The sequence below is a fragment of the Rattus norvegicus genome, chromosome 14 (assembly GCF_036323735.1).
Source record: "Rattus norvegicus strain BN/NHsdMcwi chromosome 14, GRCr8, whole genome shotgun sequence".
NCBI classification, from domain to species: Eukaryota; Metazoa; Chordata; class Mammalia; order Rodentia; family Muridae; genus Rattus; species Rattus norvegicus.
The window spans coordinates 66,895,645-66,922,187 of record NC_086032.1 but is presented as its reverse complement, the minus strand read 5'-3'; the positions used below and the strand labels follow the sequence as shown (position 1 = coordinate 66,922,187).

The window sequence follows — 26,543 nt, the reverse complement described above, 5'->3', positions numbered from 1 at the left end:
CTTGAAAGCCCCACTTTACAATAATATGCAGGAGTATGTTTATTACCAGATATGTTTTCAATTTTTGACTCAGAGAAAAATAAACCTTTTTTTTTAACAATTCATACCCATCGTGTGATTATCTGTGAAATAGATGACTAGCAGGGCTCAGAATCGGATCAGCAGAAAGTACAGCTGTGAAAGCTCACCTCTATGAATGTTTTCCTGTCGTGTGCATCTGGTCACTCTTCTTTTCCAGAAAATTCCAAGCCTTTCTTTTAACCCTCACCTGATATCCATTGACCAAAGCTCCCTAAATAGTCTTCCTGCTGCATAATATAAAGCTACCCTACTACTTTTCTTCCCGTTCTATTAATGACTTTTCTAACATGCAGACTCAGAATCTTATGTTTGGCTTGAATCCTCAATAGGTACAGAAGATTATCGATCAAAATTAAGTGGAGACTGCTTTGCAGACTTGGCTTGTCCTGAAAAATGTCGCTGTGAAGGGACCACAGTAGACTGCTCCAATCAAAAACTCAACAAAATCCCAGACCATATTCCCCAGTACACAGCAGAGCTGTAAGTTAATCTGACCACAAAATCCTGGCTGGGAGGGGCCAAGGGACTAGAGACACAGCATGAAAGCATTGGAATTTTTGTCATGGCATTTTACTTCTAAATAATTGAATTAACTAACTGATACACATTGGATTGAGACCACCTCTTCTTTGGCAAAGAATATGTCCAATGCTGTCTCAGTTTGCTTTTTTGTGTGTGTGAACAAAGTATTTAAGGTGAGCCCTTCTTTTAAAGCATCAATTAAACAATCAACTTATCTTTCAAAGATCAGTCATCACATTGCAATGTTAATAATAACAGACATATCTGATTAATATTGGATATTCATTATGGGAAAATGATTTATAATCATTTCATTATTTTAGGATGGCATATAATCCTTCAAATAGCCAAACAAAACAATTTAAGAGTCCCCAAATCTATTTGGTGGTTATTTGACTATTTCTCCAGTTCAAGTGAAAAGACTCTATGACTGCCAGTTGTGGAAGGACAAACAATAGTTGTTTGCCTGGTTATGCGTTTATAAACAGAGGTTAGAGATTAGAGAAAGCTGAAAATTTGGATCTGATCAAATTTATACTTAAAGATTTAGAATAGGATCCACAGTATGAAAAAAAAAAGGTGTGCTTTTGGGATTATTTGTAGATTCTGTGCTCACACGCAGTTCACCTTTGCTGGCTATAAAAGGAAGATGTATAATGTTAGTTTTTTAAGATCCATGAAAACACAAGTGGAATCTAATCACTTCATGAATATCTTAGTGATGTTTATTTATGGTACCATCTGCTATTTGTCATTTATTGCTTTGCAAAGTCGCTTGTCTCTGTGTGTATGCATAATCCTTCTGTCTTCAACGAGATTACAGCCTCTCTGTGGCAGGCACTGTGTATTATCAGTTCTGTCCCACTGTGTCTTTACACATGCCCGTTACTTAATGAAGTTAAAGCAATTTGAATAATTAGAAATAATGTCTTTCACAGGGTTGAAGAAACCAATTTCTTTGCCATTCAGGAGACTTTTTTTTTAACACCCACTAGATCATGGTATATGTACTAGATCAAGAATTTAAAAATTCCAGGAACATATGGCAAGATCCCTAAACTATACGTTGTGTGTCTATATGTGTACTTGTATTTATTTCTGATAGTGCTCCACACAAGCGATTTTATATTGAGCATGAAAAATGAGGAAAATAAGCTTAAAGTTTAAATGAGTTAAGTAAGTCTCAAGAATTTTACTAGAACTTAGTTTCAAATGTAAGATTCAGCAGAAATTCTGTTTTATATTTTTGACAAAATTTTTATATTATGCACATAAAATAGGCACAAAACACTTAAGAGAAATTATGTTTGCAAACCATGCATTCAGTAAGCAATTTGGATTCAGAATTTTTACTAGACATGTACTAACTGTGGACTTACAGTCAGATATATGACCTGTCATAATATTCAACAATCTAAAGGTTATATTGCCTAACAAACTTGTCAAAATATCCATATGAACACTTTTTCAATGAAGGCATATGATTGGTCACTAAGCATATGTAAATATTATCTGTTTAATTAGTCATTAGAAAATGCTAAACTATTATTTTTCTGCTGCCTTGACTAAAATATCAGGACCAGAAGCAAACTTTAGAAGGAAGGGTATATTTTGGTGTGTGGTTACAGAAGGGGAGTCCACAAATCAGGGAGAGAAGAGAACTGTCTGATCATATTTCATAAGCAAACAGGAAGCAAAGATATAAGCAAAGTGAAAGGCTTTAGACTCTCACAGCTCATGACACCCTTTCTCTAGCAAAGCCATGACACCTAGAAATTCGATAGCTTTCCAAGATAGTGGCAACCACTGGGGTGTAAGTGTTCTAACACATGCATGAACCTATAGAGAATCTTTGTCATTCAAACAACCACATTGCTCTCACTGGTCCCCATAGGCTCTTTGCCATTTCATGATTCAAAATATGTATAATCCAATTTCAAAAGCATGTGTGGTCTTTAACAGCCTCAACAGTGTTGAAAAGTTCTAAGTCTCTCCTGAGACACAAAGTAATACTTGTCCCCAGAAAATTAGGAAGGAAAGAAGGAAGGAAGGAAGGAAGGAAGGAAGGAAGGAAGGAAGGAAGGAGGGAGGGAGGAGAAATTGCATCTAGCAAACAATGGCACATATTATATATTACCATTCAAAAAGGAAGAATGGGGAAATACTGAGGAAAGATTGGACCAAAGCAAGACTCAAACCCAACAGGGTGGACACCAAAGGCTGTACTTCCATTTCTCGCATCTAGGGCTTCAGATTGAATGTACCGAGGTGGCACCTCCCTTACATGGCAGATTTGCTGCATGTGTTATACTTTCCTCTCTTGGAGCTCATTCTACTTCCTGCCTACAGCTCTTCTTAACAGAAGTCTCAAGGTTCTGGCATCCGCCGCCTTGGGAGTCTCAAGTGAAACATCCGCTTTATTCAGTAACTGCACAGGCCTCCTGACTAAGATGCCAACTCTTGTTACACACGCCAGACCTCACCACCTGTTTGATATCACAGGCCTAATCACTTCCTGGATTCCACAGGAAGCACTCGCAATTCCCTCATCTTATATCTTTCATGTCTCCAAAATCACGACCCTGTTGATAACAACGTTAAACTTCCTTGACAGCTTGGTATGGATTTGCATACCTTTGGGATCAGCAGCTTTTATCTGCTGTTTTTCTAGGGGCATTCCTAAGGATTCCTTAAGTTCTTTCACTTCACATGTTGAAGATTTAGCTGGATGGGGTCTTGCCCTCAGAACAACTCACCTCCTCCAGTGGAGAATAAGAAGCTTTTCTTTAATGACATTAAGCTCCTTAACAATTACATCTTACTTTGCAGCCCTAGTTCTGGGGACATTCTTAAGACTTCTAGTGTTGTTTTCTTCTCCAGGCTGCACAGTTTATATTTATGTGTGCACCGCTTGCTCTACATGACAGTAGATCTGCAGAACAGAGGTCAGGAATAACTACTCCAGACACTCAATGTCAGGTGGCCTCGAAATCATTCTATCAAAGAAATTAATTTTTAAAATGCAAATAAATTGCTTTTTGATTTAGCCTTGGGCAAGCTCTAAGGACATATAGAGAATGAAGCCAGATTCTCTGCCAAAATATTTTCCAAATGAATGTTCTCTAGCTCAGTTACTGATAGAGTTTTGTTACCCTCTGAAAACTAATGATTTGGACTTATAGTATATGTATCCTAACACCAGGAATACACTCTTCCAGATTCTTCTTAGAATGGTTAAGTTCTGCTTAACACGGTTAACTATTTTTCTACTCCAAAATTCCAAAATCCTATGAATCTCTCTCTCTTTCTCTCTCTAAAAGAAAACAAAATAAAAACACTGCTAGATTCTTCATAGTACAGCCTCTCAGTACAAAAGTCTACATCAGTTACTTTGTGGCTACTGTGTTGGTTTCTCTCTGTGCTTCCCACTTTATAATCCCACTAAACGATACCTGGCTAAGTGAATGTGGGGTGCCCATTCTGTCCCTCAGCAATCAAAAGCAACCAACGACCAATAACACTATAACCTATGTGAAAATTCCAAATAACTCAGCCTCGGGGGATCTAATACCTCTCTTCTGGCCCTGTGGACAACTACACTTATGTGTGTAGACCAACGAATAGAAGCACATGCCTAGACATAATTGAAACTAAAGTAAAATCTTCAGAACATCATACATCATGAAGCAAAAGACATTGTGTACAATTCCATTTAAGAGAAATATCCAAAATAAGAACACCAAGACAGTGTGGTATGAATGAGGGATGGTGAGAAGGAGTTGGCTGTGACGATCAAACAAGGCTGTTGCCAATGATTGGTATTGATTTTGGAGTACTTTGGGGGGTGTTGAAAATATATTGACTTAGTAAGAATGGGTGTGCTGGGTCTTGTTTGAGACATTTGTTTATGTCTTTGTTTGAGATGGAGGTTTTTATATTGCGTTCAAAACTTGGCACCAGGTAGACCACGCTGGCCTCAGACTTGCTGTGGTCTTCCTCCTTTGCCTCCTGAATACTGAAGTTGCATGCATGAATCATTTTGCTTGCCTTTCGAATTTACAAATATACTGAAATTCTATACATTGGGCACTTTATAGTATTTGAATTATGTATAAATTGATCTGTGAATGATGAAGGTATGAATCAGGAATTTAAGGCATGAATGAATGCATGCTAGGTTGACAATAGTGAAAAAGGCTTAGAAACCTTGTTCTAGAGATTCCTCTGTATAAGCTGGCTTTGAATAGTCTTTGCATTTCTTAACATTTAAATATATTTAATATTTTCTGATTCTTAAAACATCATGAAATGATAAAGCAGAAGCATGTTAATGAATTCTCTTCTTTTTGAGCTGTATTTTAAGTTCTCATCAAACAATGTTGTAAGTCAAGGTAATGAATACAAGCTGACTCCTTCCTACCTGTAAGGAAACTTGCTTTCTTTCTTGTTGTTTTTCCCCAGGCGTCTCAATAATAATGAATTCACAGTGTTAGAAGCCACGGGAATATTTAAGAAACTTCCTCAATTGCGTAAAATGTAAGTCATTTGTTGGCTATAGGCTAACTTTCTGCGGTGTCTTTCTTGTGAATTTTATATTTCTTTCCATTTTATCCAAGTTTCTTTTGAAATAGGAATATATGTATATAATCAATCTAGGGAAATTTCCATGTGAAGACTCCATGGGGCCTGGATCCAGGGTACTGTTTAAGAGGTACTTTTCCATGTGTTTATACAATGCCAAGCCAGCCCTTAGCATCTTTCTCTAAAGTAGACAGCTGGTCTCTAATGCGTCCACAGCAGGAATCCAGCAATCTAAACACATTACAATGGCTTCACTGATGTTTTGTAACTTCCTTTACTATTCCCCAAACCGTGGTGCTATTTCTCTTTCAGCACATTCATGTCAACTGCTTGACTTTTGCTTCATTAAGCTTTCATTATGAGATAGTCAAAATTAATGATTAGTAAACTGGCTGGTCTGCTCATCTGTGTTACTTCATGTCCACAGCTCATATTTCAGAGTAAGTCCATGAGCTCAGCATTTTCAACAACATTCCATGTCCTTGAGGAGAGTAGAGGGAGCGGCAGGACAAAAGTCAACTGTGCAAGGATCCATATCACCCTGCTCACATAAGGAGGAAGCAGGAACATTTTCCCACGGCACCTGTTGCCCTCTCATAGCCACTGACACTGTGTTTTCAAGTAGAAAACTCATTTATTAATGTTTGATTAATTATTTCATTTATTTATAGCCCAAATGCTACCCAATTCCTGCCCCCCCCCAGGTTTTTCACTGCATCCCCCACCCCCTTCACCTCTGAGAGGATGCTCCCTCTTTCCCAGAATCCCACTTCCCTGGGGCATCAAGTCTCTACAGAACACTGACACTAACATATTGGCTGGGTCCCTCACCTCTTCCTTAGGCAACCTTGAAAACATCTTCTAATTTCTTGTCATCCTAAATGCCACTAATGACACGCCTCTTGAGTGATAGGGTGGTCAAAGGAATGGATGTTTACTGAGCATTTTCTGTGAGCTTTATAAGCATAAAAATTAACCACAAAAAAGAATAATGAGATTGCCCCATTGGTAAAATGTCTGTGTCATAAGCAGAAAGACATGATTTTCACAGAAGAAAATTCAAATATGGTACCCAGATAGCCAACAGCTGGGGAAGATACTAAACAGTTAATGACTGGGGCCTCTGGCTAAGCCAGAGAGAGCATGCCACAGGGCCACATAAAAGCTTTATGTAACCAAATAACCAACCTCAACAATGTTAAACTCCTGGCGATCATTGCAGTTCATTTTGACCAGAATTTGGCTGGTATTTCTCTTTTGTGCCTCTTCTCTCGTAGTGTTACTATCCTTCTGACTTCATGGGTTAGGGAAATGTCTTGTTCAAGTCTAGCAACACTAGCAATGAAAAATCCGGATTTGTGGAGGACTTGTCTATTCATTCATTAGATTAAAAATGACCAGCTCCATTTTTGGAGTGCCTTATGTGGCCTGTTTATGACCTGTGCTTCAACACTCTCTGTCTAGCAACCTTAGCAACAATAAGATCACTGATATCGAGGAGGGGGCATTCGAAGGTGCGTCTGGTGTGAATGAGATTCTGCTTACCAGTAACCGTTTGGAAAATGTTCAGCATAAGATGTTCAAAGGATTGGAGAGCCTCAAAACATTGTAAGTCTTTCTGACTCACATTAAGGTGGGTTAGCTCCTCTCTTCATTATCATCTGGGGAGACAGGTGATTTCAACTGCCCTCCTAGCTCTGTGGCTCAATGGTTCAGACATAACAGTGTGGACAGAATGACTATGTTCATCCAGAGGCTACATTTAACTGTCCCTATGATTTCTCAGTAGAAAAGCCATGATGGCAATCAACCCTTTATTATCTACTACTAAAATACATGCTAAGGGCTTTGTCTGTTTGGTTAGTGGTAAGGAGGGTTTGGAAGGAATAACTTCTCTCTGACTTCCAAATGTTGTTTATGCAGAGAAGACAAGACTTGGATCAAATAGTAAATGCAATACTTTGTATCATTTAAATTGTCTCAGTGAATCTCTATAATGTTTGCCAAGAGTAGTGACTCAGAGACCGGATGAGAGCAAAACCAAATTCTAAAGCAATTGTGAAAGAATCTATTAGCAGCCAAGATGCAGCCCTTGACATGGTGGTAAGCAGAGCTCAGCTAACCATGAGATCTGTGTATAATGGAGATGTGGGAAGTCCCTGATCTGTAGGAGAGGAAGAGAGAAAGGTTTTTCTCTAGCTAGCTTGTTTTGTTAATACCACCCTTAATTGAGTTAGGTCTGACAAAAAAAAAGAAATCCTCTGTACATTAGAATAGATGTGTGCTCTAATATTGCCCAGCCAGCCTGGGACCTAACAATCCAGCAAGGCCACATGCTAATCACAGACCTCTCTCAGGAACTGGTTTTAAAATCACTCGAAACCTGTTATACAAACAGTTGCTGAGCGTGTCTAAGAGGGATATAATGAAAGTGTATTGAAGGATAACTAAGAAAATACACTACAGGGGCTGCGTCTTCACTTCCTTTGGCTATCTCAGATTACTCAACAAAGGACAGCACGTCCCTTCTTCCATAGTTCTTGAGGGATTACTCATTGGTGATAGAAGTACTATGGGGAAGGTAAGGACACTGCCACAGCACAACACCACAGACTGAATACTACACACACATCAGTCATGCTTCCGGATATAGATATTCACCATGAAATTCAATTTGTTTTTTAGCCTGCCTTCTAAGCTACAGAATTCTTTCTTGACCAGTTTACTGCTGTAAATGCACTCAACCTTCATTCTGCATTCTTATGTAAATAAAAGCAGAGGAACTGAGATGTATGAGATCTCCAGGGTGTCTTACTCTTTATATATGTTTATAAAACTATAAAGATGTGCTCCAAGAGGAGATAAGAGCTTCAAGGTGTGAGTTAGGGGAGACACAATTCAGTCCAAAGTACCACCCTAGACAACATATCAAAGTACTGATTTTGAGTAGATACAAAGCGTACTGCCGAAAAGTGCTCTGAAATCAGCTTTCTCCACTTTCTTTCTACTGATGCATCTCTCCTATTTATGCTGTAACACCTGAAAACAAAACAAAACAAAACAATAACCACCCTCATGCTGTCTCATCCGTGCAGTTGTTCCAAGAAGAACGGGGCAGTTGACAGTCAAATTTGTGTTGTCCAACTATTAGAGTAGATGTTTCTGGATCTATTCTTCTATAAGGCCTCGGAGGTTTGGTATTCTGAACATTTGAATTCCTCAGCCCTAGTAGGATAGTTAGTAATACATGTGTATATTTCAGCAAGTTATGAGATATCCTGAGACATCAGGCAAAGCTTGCATTATGCATGTGCTGGTGCAATTTTTTTTTTAAGCAAGAGAGAGTTCTCTTCAGCTCTCTCCAGGGTTCCGTAACTTCAGTAAGAAAGAACCCATGTATCTCTGTTATTCGTGACAAAAGAAATTGCTGATAAGGATATGTGCATTTGTTTCTTACTATCCAGTGATATCTGGATAGGAGGGCATCATCTTTCTCCTTATCTGTGACTTAGCAGAAATAGAATCATTTTTATTTTTTGTTTATTACTGAACATATACTTTTAAAGCAACAATGTTTTTATCATCTGTCTTAGTTAGAATTTGTTTGCCGTGATGACATTCCATGACCAAAAACCGAAAACTCAGAAAGGAAAAGAGTTACCTCATCATACACTTTGAGATTATGGTTCCTCATCAAAGAGAAGTGTCAGCACGAACTCAAGGCAGGTGTCTGGAGTCAGGAACTGAGGCAAAGGCCCTAAATGAATCCCGATGCTTGGGTTGCTTTTAATGAATTGTTCAGTCTACCAACCCATGGGTGACACATGCCCACAGTGGTCATGGCCGTCCCATTTCAGTCACCAATCAACACAAAACATATCATAGGTTTGCTTATTCACAGACCAATATTGTAGGGACATATTCTCAATTGAGGTTTTCTTTTTCCTAATAGCTGTTGCTTGTGTCAAGTTGACATAAAACTAGTCAGCACATTGTTTCTCTTTTTATATGTATCGCCTTCTTCTGGTGGAGTGATCACTCTGAGTGTAGAAAGATCAATAAATTAATTTTTCATGAGTTCTGAATAATATGTAATACAACTACCAATGTGTAAATGAGGTTGCCTTCCTTCTTGAAAACCTCTAAATAGGGGTTGGGTATTTAGCTCAGTGTGGTAGAGCACTTGCCTAGCAAGTGCAAGGCCCTGGGTTCAGTTCCCAGCTCCGAAAAAAAAAAAAAGAAAAGAAAAGAAAACCTCTAAATAAACAGTTCAGAGAGGAAGGAATTGGGAATGAAGCCAGTACTTTAGCCGCAGAGAGGAAATGGCAACGCTGTTAATCCTGTTAATGACAATGTCAAAAGTAAAGTTTATTCAAGGCCAACCGATTTAACCTATGTTGTATATTACATCGATTCCTTTGGGGAGTTCTGAACTTGAAACTATGAACAGATTTTTCATAAATAAAACAATGGGATGCAGGCTTGGGGGATGCTCAGTCATGCTTGACTCCCTCTGTTCTAGTCAGACAGTGAGTCACTAAGTCCCTGAGATGCCCTCAGCTCTCCGTCTGATCTACAGTGCCTATTGATTCTTCCCTCCCTCCTACTCTTCCATTTCAAATGTCATACTCTTCTGAATACACAAACCGCTGGGCTCCAAGGACTCAGAGTAGGTGACTTCGGACATGATGTGATCAGGCAAACATAATTATATCATCAAAAGAAAACATGTTTCCCTCATCATGGGACTGCAAATCCACATGGGCTCACCATGCTTTCTGTGACTTAATTTAGGCACCGATGATTCTATGCGTTCTATTCTTCTAGGATGGCTTCCAGAATATAGCCATCCCCAGGGGAAAAAAACATTCAAAATAGTAACAAATGCTGCATATTGGATAAAGGGATGATTTTGATTTTAAAAGAGGCAAAATTGAGTGCCTGATGTTTTATCTCTGAAGTACTGTCTTTTTCCTTCCCCCAGGATGCTGAGAAGTAATCGAATAAGCTGTGTGGGAAACGACAGTTTCACAGGACTCGGTTCTGTGCGTCTGCTCTCTTTATATGACAATCAAATTACCACAGTTGCACCAGGAGCATTTGGTACTCTCCATTCATTATCTACACTGTAAGTAGAAAAGCATTTCCTTCATGCGGTGGTTCTCAGTCTTCCTACTGCTCTGACGTGGTTATGCTCTTCTTCGTGTTGTAGTGACCCCCAACCATAAAATTACTTTCTTTTTTTTTTTTTTTTTTTTTTTTTATAAAAAAGAGCGTTTATTTTGGCTTATTGTTCCAGAGGGAGAATCCATAAAGGCTGGAATGGCATCGGCACAGTGCCATAATTAGGGGTCATATTTCTTTTTTATAAAATTACTTTCGATGCTAATTCATAATGTAACTTCGCTACTGTTGTAAATCACAATGTAAATTTCCATGTTGTCTTATGGTCTTAGGTGACCCTTGTGAAAGGGTCCTTGAACCCCTCAAAGGGGCCATGAACCACAGGTTGAGAACTACTGCTTTTATCTATGTCTTGCAATGGTTTATTATATCTCTTACCTTTATTAGTAACTTTTAATTAACTGCTAAACTTTCTATAAAAACTTGATCTTGTATTTAGGCACTTATGAAAGGACAAAGTTATCTTAGCCTTGCTTTATTTATTCAAAAATTAATACCATCTTTATTACATAAAATTTGATATACGTGGCATTTTTCAGCTAGTTATTTGTATAATAGTGGGACCAATGATGTTTGTTTAGAGTTGTAAATTATTCTAGCTTGAACAAGTAAATGTCACAGATTTTCTCTCATATCCTAAGCAATAAACATTTTAACATAAGTAACATAAAAACAGAATTGATAGAGTTATTACCAACCAACCAACTACACTCTAAAGAAAGCATTTTTGGTGACAAAAGATATAAAGATGAACAGATTGACAGTAAAAGCTATTTGCCAGAAGCCATTTACTATGACTTTGCAAAACTTGGAAGGAATGAGTTGAGCCTATCTCAGAGAATATTTTATGTAGACAACTTGAACCTTGAGAATACTTCTTTCTCTACGAACGGAACTCTAAAAACACTTCAAAATAAACTTTGAACAAGGCATTTCAGGCCTTCTGTATGTCAGTTTCTCAACAAGCTGTTTGCTATTAAAGCTCTAATAACTGATAATTTCCCTGTCACAGCAGTTTCTAAAGACTAACCCTAACTTACAACAGAAGGGGGATAAACAATAGTTAAAACTGCTCCATAAGCTGGTCTGAGACTGCTCAAGTCTCTGAAACAAAGAAAAAGAAGCAAGCATCTGTCTATCAGTAAAGTACTTAATTCCTGTTCCCCACGAAGTGTGACATTTTACATGGAGAGACTAATTTGTGCATATTAAAGATGGCATATTTATAAATAATAGGACTGTCGGTAGGTTTGTGCTTAAGTATGAGATGCCAAAAGTCTTGAGATTTGTAGAAGTAAATTCACTTTTATAACTGGCATTTAATCAAATCATCTGTCAGTTTAGATAGGAAAGCTATTCTCTGGAGCAAACAAGAGATGGAAATCTTGAGATGACAAATGAAGGGAATGGCTGTTGTCAGGTTAAACTCAATAATATAAGGTAATCAGCCGTCATCTTTATATTAAATTACTGCTTTACCAGCACAGGAGAGTTTGACAGTAAGTTAGATCTCTGACATATTTAGATTATTTTTAAGTGAGGTATCTATCAGAGCCCCTTGCCTAAATGCCAAATTGCTGCCTTCATATTTTTTGTATGAAATTATTTGAAGAATTCTCTTATTAAAATATACTGTCTTTTAGTTCCAGGCATATACATTTTGGGAAATATATTTATGGTATATTTTGTATATGATTGTGTGCATATAGGGAAATGGGCATACAGAGACTAGGGGGAAAATCATTGTAACCAAAATAGTGTGGAGAAATGATCACCTAGCTTATAGAATAATAAGATTAACCCTAAACTGAACTGGGCATTGCTTGCATATCGTGCTTAGAAACCTCTTGGCCAATCCTTTCAACTGTAACTGTCACCTGGCATGGCTTGGAGAATGGCTCAGAAGGAAAAGAATTGTAACAGGAAATCCTCGATGCCAAAAACCCTACTTCTTGAAGGAAATACCAATCCAGGATGTAGCCATTCAGGACTTCACCTGTGATGACGGTAAGAAATGCACAACAAATCATGGGTCTTTCATCTTCATTCACAGGACCAATCAGATGCTCTGTTATCCAGGGAGCATGCTTCCTTTAGTCCAGTAAGACAAGGTAGCAAACAGGGCTTATGGTCTGGCAGATATATTTTTCAAAACAGCTCTCATGTCACGGTCCAGTTCACATCTAAGGACTGTTCGGTGATCTTTGTAGCACAGTTCTTTGTTCTGATAAGCAGGGCACTTGTCATTCTCAGGTTGCCACTTCACATTCAAGCCTGTCACATGCCTACTTGTAAATGTTCTAGAAGACTTCCAAGCTCCCAACTTGTGAATGATACTTATAGAGCTTAACTTTAACCTTATTTTTCTTAGTGTGTCTTTTAGAAGCTACTGTTTCCAAATGAGAACACACACACACAAAATCCATTATAACCTAGAAGTTCTATTCAAATCAACAAAAATCAGTCTCCCCTCTCTACTAGTCTCGGCCATTGCTTTCATTCTAACTGTAGTCCTGTGAGGTGGGTAGAGCAAGATCTGTTATTCTTGCCAGTGAGCAGGAAGCTAACTGGAATTCCACATTTTAAACATGAGGCATTGATGTGATTAAATATTTGAAGGTAATCTGCCCCTTTCTCTTTGTAATTTCTTCTTAATCTGGTTTATATTTTGATATCCCTACTGGTAACTGTATAAATATCTGAACAAATAATCACCTATTAAAATTAAAATTATGTTAGTAGTACAAAATTGTGAGCTATTTTTCTGAAACTCTGCCTTAGGGAGCCCGAAATTAATGCACAGTGTCAATCTGCAAGTACTTAGTGCTTTATACATAAGTGAGATATTTTTATTTACATGGCCCAAGACCCTTGGTTTTTTTTTTAACTTATCTAAACATTTCAACTCCATTCTAGTCCCTCTAAACTGTGAATCTGCCTGTGTTTTCTGTACTTTCTGCGGTGATCTAGGAAACGATGATAATAGCTGCTCTCCACTCTCCCGTTGTCCTTCGGAATGTACTTGCTTGGATACAGTAGTACGATGTAGCAACAAGGGCTTGAAGGTCTTACCTAAAGGCATTCCAAGAGATGTCACAGAACTGTAAGTACAGTTTGTTCTCCTTGTTTCCTTTCTGTACCTCTTATTAAAAGCAGTGACAAAAATCAACATTGTGGGAGAAAAGATTTATTTTTCCTACAAGTCCATCATTACAAGAAAATCAAGACAGTAACTAGAAGCAGCTAGTCACATCAAGAGTCAACAGTAGAGAGAGAATGAATTTATGTAGGTTCATTTGTGCCCAGTGCTCTCTCTATATTTCATAAGGTCTGGGAACCAAATCTAGGGGATGATACCACCCATAGTAGGCTTTGTTTTCCCAAAACAGTTCATGTAATTGAGATAAGCCTGGTCCAGACAGTCTTACATTAAAATTCTATGCTAGGTGATTCTAAACTGTGCCAACTTGAATTTTAAAACTAACTGCCTTAATTTGTTTTGCCTTTTTCTCAAACAACCAATGTTTTATACAGCAAGGGAATAAAGATCTAATAAAAACTTTAAGGATCCTTTTTACCGGTCACATTTCCATACCTGCTTTATGGATATAAAGTAAATTTATAAAACAATAATGCAAAAGCCACTTCAGAGAACTTGGAGAATTGCTGGTTGGATGATTTTCCTTTAATAAAAATAAGATTCCTCAGTGTCTTTGTTGTATTTGCTCTGCCTAATATGCTCTAATAAGGATATTCAAACATTATACAGATCCTGGACTCACTGCTTCTCTTACGCCCTATTGTTTCATGGAGCATTTTACAAGACTAATGTTCCATCAGATACAGCTTGGGAAATGTTGCATAGTTAATTTATTTTCAATGTCTAGTGAACACTACATACTTAAATCTCTTTTTCTATCACTACTGGGACAATAGTTAACCATATAGGATAATAATTGTCTTGGATTTAGAAGAAACTGGCAGAAATCTTGTCTTTCAAAGAGGACATTGTCTTTTTTTTGATTCCATACCCTTTAGATCCAAAAGGGCATGTGGACAGTTATGTTTTGATACTTGAATAACTGATATTTAAATACAAATTCTATGACCAATATCCATGTAAATAGACCTTCAGAAGTCGGACCTTCAGTTCAAAGTCCTATGGCTGCATCCCTGCCACGTTTGCAGAATGGAAAGAAAATCAAATGCAAACATCAGGATGCATAGACACCATTTTCATTCCATTCCTTTAAGTCTAAACTGGGATTTGATGGGAAAATATTTTATCAGAGTCAGAGTGAGTCATTTAGTCTTTATTTAATTTTTGTTTATATGGAATCAGGGATCAATAATGCTTTAAATCTGCATGTGGCCTCTACAGGTACATGGCTATAATTCATGGAAATGCATGCAAGGAGTCCAAATGATCCACTTTCACCATCTGGGCTGTACGCAGCATAAGCAATGAGTTTGAAGAATATGTTACTTATTTCCCTTAGGCTTTTGGCTAAGATCAAGCGAAGAACATGTCTCTAAAGTTTTCAAGGATCTCGTTTTTCAAGTAATGTTCAGTTCATGGATCCTATTTTGGGGTTGGATAAACCAGTCAGAGAGTATACAAACTTAGCAAACAAGAATGTGTTCCTTAGAATCAAAATGCTTTTAACTGGTCAGGTTTTTTTCCCTCTTCTAACAAGCAAGAGATAATTGTCTGTAAGCACTGTGTTTTGTCTGTTTTGTTAATATACTGTTGTTTTAATAGTTCTTCAGTTGATTGTATGAGTTTATAACCCTTCCCCACACTCTATTATAACTTGTATTCTGTATGCACAGTGAGATTTTATAAATAGCCCAATGAGGACCAGAGCATCCACATTGTCTTCGATGCTAAATAGTTTTCTTTTCAATTTTCACTGGACTTTTGTGTTTACTCATCCACAAAAGTTAAACATTCTTTAATTTCTGTGTTAAGCTTCAGTTCTTGACTCACCCTATATCTGCCATAGATGCATTTCGTCCCTTGAGTCTTCAGTTGACATCACATCAAAGCTCATTTTCAAATAATTTTAATTTCTTTTCTATGAAGAATATTTTGTTCTATATAGATCAGGAGAAAACTAACTCATCTTTGTAATTTAAGTTTCACCTCCCACAGAGATTATTCTTAGAATCTTACCAAGTCAGCAAGAGCCTCCTCTGCAGTCGTATATACTCATATTAGAAAATGTGCATGTATGTATTACATTAAATTATTAAAGAATTTGGCAATATAACCATGTATTGGTGGACAAGTTGAACAAATGGTGTCCATTAGTTTTAATCAGTTCCATATACCTCCCCTCTCACACTGCTTTCCAAGTAGACATGCAGAGTATTCTTTTTTGTTGTTGGTTTGTTTCATGGTTGTTTTTTGGTTTTTGGGTTTTTTTTTTTAATTCCTTCCTTTTATTTAAGCATTTAGTTTTTACAGTTTTTATTCCCTTCCTGGTCTACCCTCAGACTGTTCCACAACCCATACCTCCTCCCAGGCCCCTGTCTCCACGAGGATGTCCCCACTCCCAACCCCCACCCCACCCCACCAGACCTCGATACTCCCTGGGGCCTCCAGTCTCTTGAGAGTTAGGTGTATCTTCTCTGACCAAACCCAGCCCTGACAATCCTTTGCTCTATTTGAGTTGGGGGCCTCACATCAGTGGGTGCATGCTGCTGGTTGGTGGTCCAGTGTCTGAGAGATCTCCAGGGTCCAGGTTAATTGAGACCACTGATCCTCCCTTCAGGGTTGCCCTCTTTCTCAGCTTCTTCCAGTTTTTCCCTAATTCAGCCACAGGAGTCAGCAGCTTCTGACCATTGGTTCGGTGAAAATATAGCTACTTGTTGGGTCTTTCAGAGGGCAGTCATGATAGGTCTCTTTTTGTGAGGGTTCCATAGCCTCAGTAATAGTGTCAGGCATTGGGGCCTCCCCTTGAGCTGGATTCCACTTTGGGCCATTCTCTGGACTTTCTTTTCCTCAGGCTCTCCATTTCCATCCCTGCAGCTCTTTCAAACAGGGACAATTATGGGTCAGAGTTTTGACTATACGATGGCAACCCCATCCCTAACATGTTGCCCTGTCTTTCTGCTGGAGGTGGGTTCTCCACTGTAGGGCATTTCATCTAAGGTCCCTCCCTTGGAGTCCTGAGAGTTTCTTACCTCCCAGGTCTGTATTACGTTCTGGAGGGTCCCCCAACCTCCTAGTTCCTGAGGTTGCCTGTTTCCATTCTTTCTGCTGGCCTTCAGGGATTCAGTCCTTTTCCCACACCCAGTACCAGATTATGTTCCCCTCTTCCCTCCTAGTTCTCTCCATTCCCCACCTCGAGAATGCTTTCTTCTCCCTCCCAAGTGGAACTGAGGTGTCCTCACTTGGGCCCTTCAGCTTGTTGAACTTTTTGAGTTCTGTGGACTGTATCTTGGTTATTCTGTACTTCTCTTTTTGGCTAATGTCCACTTACTAGTGAGAACATACCATTCATGTCCTTTTGGGTCTGAATTACCTCACTCAGGATAGTATTTTCTAGTTCTATCCATTTGCCTGCAAAACTCAGCATGTCCTCGTTCTTAATAGGTGAATAGTATTCCATTGTGTAAATGAACCACAATTTCTGTGTCCATTCTTCTGTCATGGGACATCTGGGTTGTTTCCAGCGTCTGGCTATCACAAACAAGGCTGCTATGAACATAGTGAAACACATGCCCTTGTGGCATGGTGGGGCATCTTTTGGGTATATTCCCAAGAGTGGTATTACTGGATCTTCAAGTAGATCTATTTCCAAATTTTCTGAGGAACCTCCAAATTGATTTCCAGAGTGCTTGTACCAGTTTGCAATCCCACCAGCAATGGAGGAGTGTTCTTCCTTCTCCACATCCTTGCCAACATGTGTTGTCACCTGAAGCTATTCTGATTTGTGCAAGGTGGAATTTGAAGGTCATTTTGATTTGCCTTTCTCTGATTACTAAGGACTTTGAACTTTTCTTTAGGTGCTACCCAGCCTTTTGAGATTCCTCTATTGTGAATTCTCTGTTTAGTTCTATGCCTTATTTTTTTATTTGGTTGTTTGGTTTTTTAGTGGTTAGCTTCTTGAGTTCTTTATATATTTTGGATATTAGCCCTTTATTACATATGGGGTTAGTAAAGATTTTTTCCAAACTGGAGGTTGCCAATTTGTCTTAATGTCTATGTCCTTTGCCTTACAGAAGCTTCCCAGCTATCAACTCCCATTTATCAACTCCAAAACCATGAGCCATCGGAGTTCTGTTTAGGAAATTTCCGCCTGTGCCAATGAGTTCTCGGTTCTCTCCCACTTTCTCTTCTATTAGATTTATTGTATCTGGTTTTATGTTGAGGTCCTTGATCTACTTAGACTTGAGCTTTGTGCAAGGTGACAAGTATGGGTCTATTTTCATTTTTCTACATACAGTCAGTCAGTTAGACCAGCACCATTTATTGAAGATGCTTTAATTTTTCCATTATATATTTTTGGCTTTCTCAAGATCAAGTGTGCATAAGTGTGTGGTTTTATTTCTGGGTGTTCAATTCTAGTCCATTGATCCACCTGTCTGTCTCTATATCAATAGCATGCAGTTTTTATGACTATTGCTCTATAAGTAGAGCTTGAGGTCAGGGATGGTGATTCCCCAGCCATTCTTTAATTGTTAAGAATAGTTTTGCACTATTCTGGGTTTTTTGCCTTTCCCAATGAATTGGATCATTTCTCTTTCCATGTCTTTGAAGAATTGTGTTGGGATTTTGATGAGGATTGCATTGAATCTGTAGCTTGCCTTAGGATGGCCATTTTTACTATGTTAATTCTGCCAATCCATGAGCATGGTAGATCTCTCCATTTTCTAAGATCTTCTTTGATTTCTTTCTTGGGAGACTTAAAGTTATTGTCATACTATCTTTCACATGTTTGGTTAGAGTTACCCCAAGATATTTTATATTATTTGTGGCTATTATGAAGGGAGTTGTTTCCCTAATTTATTTCCTGGCGTTTTTATCATTTCTATAAAGGAACGCTATTGATTTATTTGAGTTAATTTTATATCCAGTCACTTTGCTGAAGTGCTGTTCTGAATCTTCTTGTTCTGCAACATTTCTGGCCTAAAAGGAAAGTGTTGACATTCATGGTACACTGCTTCCCTCTAGTGGTACCAAGTAAAACTTAGCTACAAGAAAAAGGAAGTGGGCAAAAGTAAATCTTGTCAGAAAATTTGAGGACTCATCAGAAGTCATATTGCAATATGAATATATAATCTCCTGTCAATCATGTATATTTATAGTCCATGTATTTTTCAGAGTTGTGTACATTTTGAAATATTACAGATTTTTATTTCAGGCAGCCCCCTTACTTTTCCTATAAATATTAAAATTCTGGTTTCAATCTGAAGTTTCAAGAGTGACTACTTCACTAGAACAGAAAAAAAAACAAGTAAAACAAACAAACAAACAAGCCTCACATCCTGAATGTTTCTTAGTTGGTCTCAGCTGCATCTCTGGGCAAATGACCCAAGTGCCAGAGTGTCTTAGATTATGTATTGGCTAGGAAGGAAAGTTTTGAAGAGAGGGGTTTTTTACTTTTTGTGGCATCATGTATCAAACTCCCAGCATTTATTTATTTTTATATCCCATGAGTTACTACTTTTTTTATAATTTGCCTATATTCTGACCCAAATATGATAGTCAAAAATGTAATTTTATTTGAAAAATTCTTTTGCATTCACGTGCTAATTTTTGTATACTTGAAAAATTCTGTTATTTTATGAAAGCTCTTGAGGCCCCTATGACACTAAATATACCACCTTCAAGTTATGGCTAGTTGTACTCAAAAATCTCCTTAAAACTGTCCATTGTGTTGTTTAGCAAATCTCTCTCTCTCTCTCTCTCTCTCTCTCTCTCTCTCTCTCTCTCTCTCAATGAAAATAATACTTAAACTTAATAATGAGGGTTGGTTAATAATTCTTCAATTTCATGGTGTTGTCTCTATATAAATACAAGTAAACTGGTGGCCATTTAAATATGTAAGTCATTGGTTAGACCTTGCTGATAGAAAAATGGCTAGATGCTTGGCATGCTTTTGGGTAAACAACAAAAAACTGAACTCACCATTCTGTAACTCTGTACTTAGCTTTATGCATTAGCCTAAGTGTGCCACAAAGAGTTCTACTAAATTGAGCTACTTTGCAATTTGCCCTTTACTTTTCTTGAATAATGATCGCAGCTTGGAACATGATCTCAAGGAGAAAACTGCCAAGTTGTTCTTCATCATTGCCCCAAGTAAATATTGGTCATTTGTTTTGTGTTTTCCCAGTGTTACTTTTTAAGATGACCTTGTTCTGTCCTTGTTTTTAAGGTATCTGGATGGGAACCAGTTTACACTGGTCCCGAAGGAACTCTCCAACTACAAACATTTAACACTTATGTGAGTAGAATATTTTCACATCGTTGTGTTATTTTATTTCATTAAACTGGGAATGGCAAGACGCAGAAGATGTAGAGAGCCTTTCACATAACATAAGTCACTTACAGTGACCTGCTTCTCTGCTAGACCACTGTGGTTTGGGTTCACTAGCCACATCCGTACTGAATATCAATCAGGTGATGCCGAGTCTTAGGAAAGGCTCCTCTAGCCAAAGAAGCAAAGATACAATAATCTCTTAAGTCGTAAAAGGCATTCAAACAGCAAAACAGGAGGCTTCATGGATACAAAAACAGGCTACTTGTTAGAAATCTTAAAGATAGTGTAGAAATATTTTACCTGGCAAACAGAGTGTGTTCAAAACTTTGCTAAACATATATTTTGTGCTTGACTTTCTTATGTAAAAAATTTTAAAGTAATTCAGAGGCTATAAATACTAAAGTTCATTTTATGTAAGCATCTGGATTTGTACCCTCTCTAATTAAGCTAGACAACAATCGCGACATTCTGAGTATATAGTTCAAAATACTAATTCTTTGTTTCTTTCTTCAAGAAAATAACTCGTTTCCTTTTCAGTGAATGAAATGACTTTATGATGACAATTTGAATGTAAGACATAAAACCAAGGAGACATATAAATCTATAAACTAACTGATCTAGTTTCAGACATTACTTTTAAAACACCTAATCCATTTACATATAATTTCCCATGTCCCAATGACCTTACTGGGGACTGACAACACTTCAGAGCCCATAGAGAAATTCTGAAAATATAAGAGATTTTTAATGGCTATACAGTATCACTAGTTTTAATTTATTCATTTTCCAGATTGTTAAGTTTCCTAGAACAGGTTTTAGTTGTAATTAGGGAGTTGCAAGAAGTTCAAAAGAAGGAATTATTACATAATCTATGTATATTGTATCTAGGTGCACTGAGGCAAGTGAAGATACTGTCTCCATTTTCCATGAAATATGGGAAATACAAATAGAAACTGTCTTAGGGCCTTGTAAGTGAGGAGGCTTACCTAATGAAAAAACTACTTTGAGCTTATCTTGTTCTATTGATAGTGAGAACAGATCTCTTTAAATGAGCTATGAACTAGCTGTGATTTTCAGAAGGTACTTTTTTCCCCCATCTTTATTAAATTGGGTATTATTTACATTTCAAATGTTATCCCTTTCACAGTTTCCATGCCTACATCCCCCTAGCCCCTCCCCCTCCCATTCTATATGGGTGTTCCCCTCCCAATTCTCCCCCCATTACTGCCCTCCTGACAAGAATCCCGCTCACTGGGGGTCCAGCCTTGGCAGGACCAAGGGCTTCCCCTTCCACTGGTGCTCTTACTAGGATATTCATTGCTACCTATGAGGTCAGAGTCCAGGGTCAGTCCATGTATAGTCTTTAGGTAGTGGCTTAGTCCCTGGAAGCTCTGTTTGGTTGGCATTGTTGTTCATATGGGGTCTCAAGCCTCTTCAGCTCTTTCAGTTTTTTCTAAGATTCCTTCAACGGGGGTCCCGTTCTCAGTTCAGTGGTTTGCTCAGCACTGGCATTCACCTATGTATTTGTGGTATTCTGGCTGTGTCTCTCAGGAGAGATCTACATCCGGTTCCTGTCAGCCTGCACTTCTGTGCTTCATCCATCTTATCTAGTTTGGTGGCTGAATATGTATGGGCCACATGTGGGGCAGGCTCTTCAGCCTCTGTTCTGAACTTTGCCTCCCTTTCCCCTTCCCAAGGGTATTCTTGTTCCCCTTTTAAAGAAGGAGTGAAGCATTCGCATTTTGGTCATCCTTCTTCAGTTTCATGTGTTCTGTGCATCTAGGGTAATTTGAGCATTTGGGCTAATAGACACTGATCAATGAGGGCATACCATGTGCATTTTTCTGAGATTGGGTTACCCTACTCAGGATGATATTTTCCAGTTCCAGCCATTTGCTTATGAATTTCATAAAGTCATTGTTTTTGATAGCTGAATAGTATTCCATTGTGTAGATGTACCACATTTTCTGTATCCATTCCTCGGTTGAAGGGCATCTGGGTTCTTTCCAGGTTCTGGCTATTATAAATAAGGCTGCTATGAACATAGTGGAGCATGTGTCTTTGTTATATGTTGGAGCATCTTTTGGGTATATGCCCAAGAGAGGAATAGCTGGGTCCTCAGGTAGTGCAATGTCCAATTTTCTGAGGCACCTCCAGACTGATTTCCAGAATAGTTTTACCAGTCTGCAATCCCACCAACAATGGAGGAGTGTTCCTCTTTCTCCACATCCTCGCCAGCATCTGTTGTCCCCTGAGTTTTTGATCTTAGCCATTCTGACTAGTGTGAGGTGGAATCTCAGGGTTGTTTTGATTTGCATTTCCCTTATGACTAAAGATGTTGAATATTTCTTTAGGTGCTTCTCAGCCATTTGGCATTCTGCAGCTGTGAATTTTGTTTAGCTCTGAACCCCATTTTTAATAGGGTTATTTGTCTCCCTGCAGTCTAACATCATGAGTTCTTTGTATATTTTGGATAAAAGCCCTCTAACAGTTGTAGGATTGGTAAAGATCTTTTCCCAATCTGTTGGTTGCCGTTTTGTCCTGACAACAATGTCCTTTACCTTACAGAAGCTTTGTAGCTTTATGAGATCCCATTTGTTGATTCTTGTAAGTCATTGGTGTTTTGTTTAGGAAATTTTCTCCAGTGCCCATGTGTTCGAGATTCTTCTGCACTTTTCCTTCTGTTAGTTTAAGTGTATCTGGTTTGATGTGGAGGTCCTTGATCCACTTGGACTTACGCTTTGTACAGAGTGATAAGAATGGATCGATCTGCATTCTTCTACATGTTGACCTCCAGTTGAACCAGCATCATTTGCTGAAAATGCTATCTTTTTTCCATTGGATGGTTTTGGCTCCTGTGTCAAAAATAAAGTGACCATAGGTGTGTGGGTTCATTTCTGAGTCTTCAATTCTATTCCACTGGGTATCTGCCTGTCTCTGTACCAATACCATACAGGTTTTATCACTATTGCTCTGTAATACTGCTTGAGTTCAGGGATCGTGATTCCCCCTGAAGTCCTTTTATTGTTGACGATAGTTTTAGCTATCCTGGGTTTTTTGTTATTCCAGATGAATTTGCAAATTGTTCTGTCTAACTCTATGAAGAATTGGATTGGAATTTTAATGGGGATTGCATTGAATCTGTAGATCACTTTTGGTAAAATGGCCAGTTTTTTACAATATTAATCCTGCCAATCCATGAGCATGGGAGATCTTTCCATCTTCTGAGATCTTCTTCAATTTCTTTCTTCAGAGGCTTGAAGTTCTTATCATACAGATCTTTCACTTTCTTGGTTAAAGTCACACCAATATATTTTATATTATTTGGGACTTTTTAACATCTTTTGGGCATTTATGAAAGTATTTGTTACATAATTACTTGTAACAAATTAAATATGAGATCTGTAGATCTAGAAATGTTTATTACTACTGACCCACTATATAATTATATTTTAATAAATATGTACAACTCTTTAAAAACATGCCGATAATTCAACATCTAAAATATAGATCATCAGACTCCTATAATGTTCCTAACACTTTCATAATTATCAGTGCCTATATTACTCATATTTTGGAATTTAAATTCAAGAATAGTTGACCTTTATTTTTTTACTTATCTTCCTTTATTCATGTTTTAGATCTTGCTCCAGAAAAAACAATGGCTAGTTATAATGTTTACATATATACATATATATATATATGTTAAGTATAAAAGTATATATTTATGAATAAATACATGTGATTTTACGTATAATGAGAAAATGCTGAAATTCACATATTTTATTGTTAGAAATACAAAATAACATTGTAAAATGTTAGCAACATTCAACATCTTTACTTATTCGTTAAATAAATATTGAGGACTTTCTGAGTGTCATTGACGTAGAGCCACAGACCAAATCACAGGTGTTCTTATGATGACAATGTGAATGTAATTAATTCAAGGATTGTTGCAATTAGCAAATTTGAATTGTGTATTAGTGGACATAAATGTCAAAGTGGATACAGAATGGAGAGCTAATGGAACCATAAGGACTGGTGGTTTATTCCAAACTCTAATACTGAATGTTCTATTATTCTAGTTAATAGTATGCTCAATGTCTTCACTTTTCCCTTTCAGAGACTTAAGTAACAACAGAATAAGCACCCTTTCCAACCAAAGCTTCAGCAACATGACCCAACTTCTCACCTTGTAAGTGTGGTACTGAATATTCACGTATTCCTGGGGCAAGAAGGGTTTATTAGATGGTTCCAGATGAACAGAGAGAGACTGTCATCTTATGCAGTGTTAATACCATCCAGAGAAATTGAAACAACAGAGACAAAGTTACCCAAAATGTTAGATTTAGCTTCACACACACACACACATACACACACACACACGCTATTTTTCAAAGATCATGACACAGTTGTTAGAAATCCTTAAACTATGCTTTCCGGGGTGTGTTGGTCAGTTATATTGCTGTGAAGAGATACCATGATAACAGCAAACATTTACAAAAGGAAGCATTTCATCGGTGCTTGCTTAAAGTTTTGGGAGTTTAGTCCATTTTTATCATGGCGGACAGCATGGAGGCTCACAGGCAGACAATGGTGATGGAGAAGCGGAGTTCTACATCTGGATCTGCAGACAGTTGTAAGAGAGTTTGTGCTTAGAATGGGTTTATTAAAACCTCAAAGTCAGTCACATACCTCCTCCAACAAGGCCACGGTCCATTCATTTCAAATAGTGCCACCCGCTGGTGACCATGTACTCAAATCTAGTCGCCTATGGGGGCCATTCACATTTAAACCACCACTCAGGGCATGATATCTCAGACAGAGAATGAGTGAGGAATGTGTACATGGTAGGAAAAAATTTAAGTTATATTTATGTAATGTATCATAATAGAATTAAAGCACATAGTTGAGCAATATAAATGATAGATAAATACAGTCAATTCATAAATTGCTCAAATAACTGTTTTCTTAACGGATTTGCTTTAAAACGGCATTTGTATATTACTAGACTCCCAAGTTAGAAAAGCTGATGTGTGTCTATTTACAGAATTCTCAGTTACAACCGTCTGAGATGTATCCCTCCACGGACCTTTGATGGATTGAAATCTCTTCGTTTACTGTAAGTATTCTGTATTCAACAATCGTGTTTCTTAGGGATCTGAGTTTTGGGCTATATTTTTGGAGGTGATGTGATAACTTTATGATTCTTGGCTATTTCATGATGTATGTATTACAGTTTACTGTAAATTAGAAATTGGGGCAATTGTTTCAGATGTTATCATTGTAACCACTTTGATTAGTACAATAAAACCTCCTCTTTTGTAGTACATGTTCCTGTGGTAGTCATTTATTGCTATATATATTGTAGTATATATCAATATATTGAAATCAATAAATACTATATTATATATTATAATACTATAATATATTATATTATATAGTATAGTATATATTGATATATACTATAATACTAACACACACATGTCACATAACTCCAATTAATTAATTTTAAAATAAGAAAGCTTATTATCTTTCTTTTTGTTTTTTTCCAAAGCTGAGGACCAAACCCAGGGCCTTGTGCTTGCTAGGCAGGTGCTCTACCACTGAGCTAAATCATCAACCCCAAAAAACTTTCCTTTCAAAGCACTTTTGTAACCTTTTCACATTAGGGTATTATTAATCTTTCCACTTTGCTATGACAGACTGAAAATTGTGATTTTTGTCTGTTTTAACTGTATTTCAAATGACTGTAGCATTTGAGTCCTCATATATTTATTGAACATTTGCAGTGTGTTCTTGCAGTGAAGCCTGATTGCTTCATTAGCCATGATCTACTAGATACTATTTTCATTATGGCACAAACATCTGTACAATTACTATTGATTTTAAGTCTTTTAATTAAGGATTTAAATGTTTTATCCTTTGTGGTTATTATCTTTACCATCCACTTTGTTGGCCACAGGCCCTCAGCAATTCCTTATTTTGTAAATTTTACCTTGTAGGGTATTTTATGCTCTTTTCTTTCTGGTTGCTGAGATTTATATTATACTGTATACACTTTTCCTCGTCCTACGATTATATGAACAGCATATTTTTATGTAATTGATAATTTCATTTTCTATATACAGTTTACCTTGTGCAGACAATGTGAGGTATGGGCTGGCTTCTGTTTTTCTAAATAGATATCTGTTGTTCACACATATCTTATAGAAGAGATCGCCTTCTTTTACTGGCTTAAGTGTTAATAAAAATGAAACCTTTCTTCTTGTAGAAATATTCCTCTGAACTTTCTCTCTTTTAGGTCTCTACATGGAAATGACATTTCTGTCGTGCCTGAAGGTGCCTTTGGTGACCTTTCAGCCTTGTCACACTTGTGAGTACCTGGCTCAAGGTTGCAGTGTTGGGGTCAGATGCTCTCTGATTATATTTTCAATAGTCTCCTACCCCTCTTTTTCTGTAACTATGAACTAAGCTTGATTTATTCTTAAAAGAAAATGTACAGAGTTTAAAATTGGATACCTTGCCACCTACGAGTAAATTTTAATTTATTCTTTGAGCTGGCATTCATCAGGTGGGTGGTGTTGACTCAGCTGAAAGTGTCATTTATACAAATCAGATCCACAGCCACTCTGCACGTTTTGCTGACTGCTCTCTGATTCTTACCCAATTCTCCTTCTGAAA

The 26,543-nt window shown here is 37.6% G+C and overlaps 1 protein-coding gene across 5 annotated transcripts in view; it reads left to right on the top strand.

Annotated features, from left to right (window-relative positions):
• Slit2 (slit guidance ligand 2) overlaps positions 1-26,543 on the top strand; it is a 338,857-nt gene that overhangs the window by 246,330 nt on the left and 65,984 nt on the right. For all 5 annotated transcript variants that reach the window (NM_022632.2, XM_017599277.3, XM_039092141.2 and 2 more), the window contains 10 exons: positions 411-561; positions 5,065-5,139; positions 6,649-6,792; positions 10,169-10,312; positions 12,209-12,375; positions 13,339-13,471; positions 19,755-19,823; positions 23,983-24,054; positions 24,910-24,981; positions 26,164-26,235. In NM_022632.2, coding sequence (NP_072154.2) covers positions 411-561; positions 5,065-5,139; positions 6,649-6,792; positions 10,169-10,312; positions 12,209-12,375; positions 13,339-13,471; positions 19,755-19,823; positions 23,983-24,054; positions 24,910-24,981; positions 26,164-26,235 — 1,099 coding nt within the window. The remainder of the gene's footprint in view (positions 1-410; positions 562-5,064; positions 5,140-6,648; positions 6,793-10,168; positions 10,313-12,208; positions 12,376-13,338; positions 13,472-19,754; positions 19,824-23,982; positions 24,055-24,909; positions 24,982-26,163; positions 26,236-26,543) is intronic.